This window comes from Lynx canadensis, chromosome D2, assembly GCF_007474595.2.
Source record: "Lynx canadensis isolate LIC74 chromosome D2, mLynCan4.pri.v2, whole genome shotgun sequence".
In the NCBI taxonomy this organism is placed as follows: domain Eukaryota; kingdom Metazoa; phylum Chordata; class Mammalia; order Carnivora; family Felidae; genus Lynx; species Lynx canadensis.
Window position 1 is genome coordinate 9,763,377 of NC_044313.2, and position 7,599 is coordinate 9,770,975.

General features: G+C 50.7%; 1 protein-coding gene across 4 annotated transcripts in view; it reads right to left on the reverse strand.

The window, feature by feature from the left end:
* LOC115527056 (transforming acidic coiled-coil-containing protein 2-like) overlaps positions 1–7,393 on the reverse strand; it is a 125,002-nt gene extending 117,609 nt beyond the window's left edge. For 3 of the 4 annotated variants that reach the window (XM_032595137.1, XM_032595136.1, XM_030334440.1), the window contains exon 1: positions 7,305–7,393. In XM_032595137.1, coding sequence (XP_032451028.1) covers positions 7,305–7,322 — 18 coding nt within the window. In that variant the 5' untranslated portion in view covers positions 7,323–7,393. Of the gene's footprint in view, positions 1–6,339; positions 6,439–7,304 lie in introns of all 4 variants that reach the window. The other variant, XM_032595134.1, reaches the window with a different exon arrangement.
* Between the last annotated feature and the right edge of the window lie 206 nt (positions 7,394–7,599).

A 7,599-nucleotide genomic window follows, 5' to 3' on the forward strand; every position in this document is an offset into this window, starting at 1 on the left:
CTGGCAACCCACGATCACCTACAGGGGCAACCTGGCTGATCTTACGGACCGCCTTCTTAGACGGTCCTCAAGGGCCACCCTAAATTTAGCTTCTTCTGGAACCACACCGAATCTGCACACTTTCAGCTGCGTGGCTGAGAAGTAGTTGCTGAGAACTAGCCAACCCTCAGATGGCCACAGCCCCGTGAAGGATCCCGGCCGAGAGAGACCGAGAGAAAAAAACCCAGAGGAGCCGCCGAGCCCAGCCCAAACGCCAATCCAGGGGATCAGATCCTAAAGAGTTCGTGTTTTAAACCCCTAAATTTGGGGGTGATTTGTTCATGGCAAAAGCTAACTGATAAGATCTCCCCCCAGAGGGCCCCTTTAACCTGCCTTCATACCAGCCTACACGCAACTGTGACTATCCATCCTGAAGATCTGCGCATTGAAGCACAAAGGATGTCACGTGACAGATGACCGATAGATGGATCATATTCCTCTCCCCTGGTAAGATGACAGTTTACAAGCATGGCCCCTTGACCAGTGGCCCCTAGGGTCATCGTGGCTGATGCCAGACTATCCCTGCACTCTGAGGATGAAGCTCTGAGTTTACATTATAAACAGTGCCTGGCCCCTTAGCCTAAAATGGAAACATGAGGCCGTATATTGGTTTGCAGTAAGAGGTCTCTTTTCTTTCTCTTTTCTTCCTGCTAAAACAGATATTTGATGACACCTTTAAATACAAGGTTCCCCTGGGGCGCCTGGGTGGCGCAGTCGGTTAAGCGTCCGACTTCAACCAGGTCACGATCTCGCGGTCCGTGAGTTCGAGCCCCGCGTCGGGCTCTGGGCGGATGGCTCAGAGCCTGGAGCCTGTTTCCGGTTCTGTGTCTCCCTCTCTCTATGCCCCTCCCCCATTCGTGCTCTGTCTCTCTCTGTCCCAAAAATAAATAAACGTTGAAAAAAAAAATTTTAAAAAAAATACAAGGTTCCCCTTCTTCGCGATCTTTATATAGTCCTTTGCAGGCTGGGTGTTGGCAAAAACCATATTGCTTAGAAAAGCAAGCTGTTGAAACCCACAAACGTTCAGACATCAGTCGAATCCCAAAGCTAAAGTGTGCTGTCGTTTTGGAAAGCAAATACAGTATGAACATAATTGAGAACTGCAGGCCCCAGGGGAGGGTTAGGGGGTGGGGGGAGACGGGATGAGACACGACAGAAATCTTGAGTGTGGATGAGATATCAGTGCCAATTACGGCAGGGCCAAAATGTTATACTGATGAGCTATATGTTAGAGCTGAACTAATAGCTGAAGATATTTGCCTTCTGCAGGACGTAATAAGTCTTTGCAAATGCAATTACTAGGCCTTGGAGAGGGTTTCAGCTACCATCAGGGAATTTTATTATGTAAAATAGAGAATCACTTTTTAAGCCATTTGTCCTTCAGACAAGTTTATTGTAGACTTATCTTTAAAAATTTAAGGAGAGAATAGTCACTATATAATTTAAAAATTCTTACAAACGAGGCTTTGTTAAGTCCCATTTGTTCCAACTATAGTTCTTTTCAGAAAGAACAAAAAGGACATCTTAAGCAAATTTTCCTGTGTGTGTGTGTTTTTTAAAATTTTTCTAATGTTTACTTACTTTTTGAGAGAGAGAGAGAGAGAGAGAGAGAGAGAGCGCGGGGGAGGGGCAGAGAGAGGGAGACACGGAATCCGAAGCAGGCTCCAGGCTCTGAGCTGTCAGCACAGAGAGCCTAATGTGGGGCCTGAACTCATGAACAGTGAGATCATAACCTCAGCTGAAGTCGGCTGAGCCACCCAAGCGCCCCCCTGTGTGTTTTTTTTTAATTAACTTTTGAGGTAGTGACCTGTCTCTCCATGTTTCCTCCCCAAGATATAAAACAATGAGATAGAGAAAGTAAATGTGTGCAACAACCAGACCCTCAGGATAACTTGAAGGCAGGAAGAAAGCAGAGACCGTTAAACAGCACTCTTCAGAGTAAACTGAATAACAAGAGGAAAGTGAGACGATCCAGGAGCGTGATTTCTCATGCGCCCATCCTCTGCCCTCCACGAATCTTTGTGCAAAGCGCAGGTAGACTGACTAATGTAGAAAAACAGTGGCTGGGGCACCTGGATGGCTCTGTCGGTTAAGCGCCTACTCATTATTTCAGCTCAGGTCATGATCTCACTGTGAGTTCAGAACCCCGAGCTGGGCTCTGTGCTTACAGTGCGAAGCCTGCTTGGATTCTCTCTCTCTCTCCTCTCTCTCTCTCTCTCTCTCTCTCTCTTTCTCTCAATAAATAAGTTAAAAAGAAAAAGAAAAATGGAGAAGTTGGAAGGAAGCTAACGAATGAAGCCTTTGTTGATCTACAACTATTCTCGGAATGATCAAGTTTCCTCGTTGGATTTCAGATGTGGACCTCAGTCCAAGCGTTGCTTCCCAAGCCCCAGCTCAGCCCCTCTCTCTCACCCCTGTTGGTTTGGTTTCTAGGACTACGTATAGTCTGAGCACTACCCGGCTTCCAGAACGTGGGCCTGAGGACAGATCTTGCCATGTATGAACACAGCTCCCAAAAGATAACTTCCTGAATTCCCTCCCAGGAGGATCTGCCCATCTGATAAGAAGGTCTGGTACTAATGACTGACTGCCCATGGGCACCGTTCCTTCTCCGTCTAGTTGCTTCTCCAAGGTTGGCGTCTGTGATTAGGTCATTCCCCGTGCGCCCCCCCCCCCCACCTGTTAACCAAGACAAGCCAACCTGAATCTTCTTGTTTGTGCTAAACGAGGGAGAGGTGTTGGCAAAAGCATCACCAGTCCCGGGGCGGGAAGACGGGCTGGCGCTGGGGGCGAGGGGAGCACACCCACCAAAGGCCGGAGAGAGCACTGCCACCAGGTGATGCAGACAATAACATCACCAAATGTTCTCCAAAGAACTGCAACACATGAGAGGATGGCCTTGTGACTGACCAGGACTCGGGGCTTGGTCATCTCATCTGTTTGCTATGAAATATGAGCCACAAAATGACTCCGTCAGATCCTAACTTGAGCCTCATTATCAGCTTCTAGCAGAAGCATGGTCACCGGAGCTGTTTTCTGAACCACCAAGACTAAATACGAACGCATGGTTTGTGAGCCCCCGGAGTGACCAACAAAATTATGTCCCCTCAAAATGAACAACCTTGGCCCCACTTAAAAGTGATCACTCCAGGGGCGCCTGGGTGGCTCAGTCGGTTAAGCGTCTGACTCTTGACTTCGGCTCAGACCATGATCTCAGGGTCCGTGGCTTCGAGCCCCATATCGGACTCTGGGGACAGCGCGTGGCCTGATTGGGATTCTCTCTCCCTCTCTCTCTCTCTCTCTCTCTGCCCCTCCCCTACTCTCTCTCTCTCAAAATAAATAAACTTAAAGAACAAAGATCACTCCAGCTGCACCCACATCCATACCCTTTACTGCCCCTTCACACATAATGAGCACAACCAGAGAGAAAGAATCTTCCATGGTCTAAGCCTTGCAACCCTGGATTTGATAAGCCTGAAAGGCAACTACTCTGAGAAGCCATCCTTTGGTAGGGGCTGGGAATTTCTCTGGGGCCCCGGAAAACCGACCCACAAACCAACTTTAGTCATTCCTGAACTGACGTGAGCAGCTCGACTACAGAAAATTAGCTCCGTTTGCTAGAACAACATGGGCCCATGTCGCTGGGTTTAATCTCTTTCTAATTCTTCGGCACCAATTCTGGCACTGGGCTCTGCCGAGGTTGTTCCCTGACTTGCGTGTGGAGCAGAATTTCCCCTTTTTAGGTCACAAACTCAGAGCGCTCCCTCATCCCAGCAACTCTCTGTCCCGGGTCAATTTTCAACACCCTCCGTGACGGCATTTATGAAACGCTGGCAAGGTGGCCGCTGGGTTGACCCGTTCCTGCTCTCCACATCATTTCACAGGACTGAAACACGCACACCAACCAGCCACAGCAGGCCAGGGGTATGGAAACACATCGACGTCCATCTCTTCTAAACACGGCTGAACTAAGGGCCGTAGCACCGAGGCTGTGGACCCTCCGGTGACTCTCAAAGCGTTCAGACGAGCCCGCAAAGAGTTGTCTTCTTGTGTTCGTTCCTTGGGCAGGGATGGCTGCTTCCTTGTAGTCTTGCCACCCTGGAGCGTCCGACCCCCTGCCCCACCTCCTGTGTGGGGTTGGACCACCTCACCTCGGCTTCCACTCTCGGGAATTGGAGATTTGGAGCAAGGTCGCATCATCGTGAGTTTTGTTCTCTACTGGCCGATACCTCACAGTATGGCGAATTGCACCTGTCCGGGCCCCCCAGTGTTATGCCTTACACCCCGCACACCCTGGCCCATTCAGCACACACTCTTGCGTGCAGCTGGCGGGTCTCATCATTGCAATCTGCAATAATGTCCACTCCCATTGGGGCGCCTGGGTGGCTCAGTCGGCTGAGCCTCCGACATCGGCTCTGGTCATGATCTCGCAGTTCGCGAGTTCGAGCCCCGCGTCGGGCTCTGGGCTGACAGCTCGGAGCCTGGAGCCTGCTTCAGATTCTGTGTCTCCCTCTCTCTCTGCCCTTCCCCTGCTCACGCTCTCTCTCTCTCTCTCTCAAAAATAAAATAAAAAATAAACATGAAAAAATTTTTAAAAAAATCCACTCCCATAGAATCATACACTCGAGCGAGGAAATTTCAAAGGCCCGCCATTGGCCTTCGCTCTGAAAATGGCTCGTTTCTCATTCTCCCCCGTTCCCTACCCCCCACCAACCCACCTCCTAGACACTGCTGATGGCACGAGGGGTTGATTCTGGCTTAAGGTGGGCCAATCAGATTTTCTCTCTTGATATGTAATGAGGGCCCTGGAAGTCAATCAAGGGGCGGGGGCTGCGTGAGTCACAAGGCAATGAGGAATGGAGGCTGCAATCCGTTCCAGAGAGACCCGGAGACTGCGCTTGATGATGTGAGGGACGAGCAAGGTTAGGAGCCCAGCAGACACCAGCCCACCCTCAGACCAGAAGGACGTAGGTGCTGGCTGAGAAGCCGGGACACAAGGAGTTGCTACAGCCCACAGCTACGTCTTCTCAGCTGATCCCCCAGCTCGTTTCCAGGGAGTTTCTGTTTCTGGCAACCAGTGTTCCCTGATTGACACCACACTCAGAAGTTGCCCGTGACCCCCCTCCCCGCCCAGTCCCCATCCTGCTTCAGCATCTCCGCAGCATCTGACGTTGTCACCCCCGCTTTCTCCCAGTGGGTCTGTCCATTTACACAGGTGCTCCAAAACCCGGCTCTCCTTGGCCTTCTCCAGTTTCTCTTCCCTGCTCTCAGGGAAGCCATTTAACAAGATCCAGGATTTGGGGCAGCCGGGTGGCTCAGTTGGTTAAGCATCCGACTCTTGGCTTCAGCCTAGGTCATGATCTCACAGTTTGTGAGACTGAGCCCCACATCGGGCTCTGTGTCGACAGTACAGAGCCTGCTTGGGATTCCCTCTCTCTCTCTCTGCCCTTCCTCCGCTCTCTCTCGCTCTTTGAAAATAATTAAATAAACATTAAGAAAAAAATAAGATCCACGATTTGGTCTTAAAGCCTGGTGTCCTCAGAAGATTCCACTGGTTTCCACAGCCTCCCCTGCCGAGTCCAGGCGGAAGGCTCCAAATCCAGGCCACCGGCGCTCACTTCCTCCCGCACCCACTGCGTTTTTAACTCTGGTGGCAGTTTCTTCTTAGATGACTCACTGTCACTTAACCTCTTGAAATGTAAATTTACATCTCTCTTGGTCAGGCCAAACTCTGTCTTGACTTTCCCATTTCCACCGACAGGACTACGCTCTTCCCGTCACATTCCCCGGGACCCTCGTGGCAATTCTGCACCATGATTGCTGCTTGGGATCTGCCCCCCTTCCAGCCCAGATGCTGTGGTTGTGCGAGTGTAGCTTACAACTATATCCTCATTCCCAGCGACGTCCTCATTCCCGGATGAATGCGTGATAGACTGTTTTAATTTTCCCTCAATTTCATTCCTCTTGTCTCTCCAATGCACATTCACCAAGAACCCTGGGTTCTTCCTTCCCAGTGTGTCATTCACGGTCCCCTTCCTCCCCATTCCCTTTGCTTCTGGGTCGGACCCTCATCACTACCCATTAGAGCTACTGCAGAAGCAAGCGTGTCTCCAGGTTGTGGATGACAAACTGACCCGTGGCATCCTAGGAAGATAGAGGCAGCAGGGATTTCAGCTCTTCCCAAATCTCCCCGTGCAAACAGAGCACCAGCTAGGAAACCCCAAACCTAGGGACTTCGAAAACAAAACTGGAGTGTAAGGCTTTTCCTGAACATCAACCCCCAACGGCACGAGACACCACCTGGTGTTGGTGTCCGTGCAGGAGGACGTGGAGGGAAGCAACGGGCACGGCAGCTGGACCCCAGAGCAGGACAGTCCCGAAGTCGCCAAAGGGCATTCACTGGGAAGGACAGTGTGCCGATTTGGAAGCAGCAGCTAAAACCGGAGGCGCTTTGCCCCCTCTACACACGCACATGAGGACAGTCCGCACCAGTGCGTACGCGGTGTGCGTGGGATAAGGGGTGGCAGTCTGTGCGTTCCTGTTTCATGGAACGTGCTATGAAATAGGACCCACATGCGCACGTACACGCTCACGCTCCACTGTGTTTTACTAAACTGTAGGATTTTCGAATAAGGCTTAGCATTCTGCATAACCTGAGTGTGGCCTGATGATCCAGTTATAACTGACACCAAGTCAGGCTCGGAAACACACGATTTTTGTTGAAATCACATGCAACTCCGAGTTGGCAGCCACAGCATCGAAACCGGCCTGAAAAGGTACTTGTGTGGGTCCAGAGAAACACTGGCAGACGTGACTGAGTCAACACCGTCAAGAGTTTAAAATAACTTTTCCCCCATAAAGTCGTGGTGTGTCGGAGCCTCAGGGGCCTCTTAAATCATCATTCCACAGAACCGTAATACTTGAAAATCCAATTTGCAAGGGGCAGAATCATAACAGAGGCCAGAAGAATGAATTTCATCCAGCCAAACCCTTATTTTATGAACGAGGAGACCAAGGTCCAGATCAATGGGGACTTATCCTACCAAAAGGAAACAGTAATTTACGGGAAAGAAAAAATACAGTTCATGCAGCTTCGGGGACAAGGGGGTGAAGGGCGTGGAAGTAAGCACAAATGTGCCTTTAGTTTCCCTTTGTAAGGAAAGAAAAGAAAGAAATGCATTTATCCCTCTAATCTCAGTAGCCAAACCAGTTTAAAGCCACACGTCATTCAAAGGAATAAAGCCGTCAGGCTGAGACTTACTTACCCAGTATCCTCTCAGCATGAGGAGCAGAGAGCCGGGAAAAGGCCCTCTCTTCCTGATGTCAGGACTTCTCAGCACTGCCCTCCGCCCGTGGTCTGTCTTCCCCCAGGATCACATGGAAGTGTTCTATAAATGTGCATTGGCTTAAGGTTGGGAACGCTGGCCTGGGAAGCAGCGGCGTGTAAGCAATCTGACCCAGGCCAGGCGGCAGCTTTCCAGAAGGCTCTGCAGCCCTGAGGGAGGATAACAGGGGCCAGGGCGGTTGCAGGTATCGAGAGCCTGCAACTCTGTTCTCCTC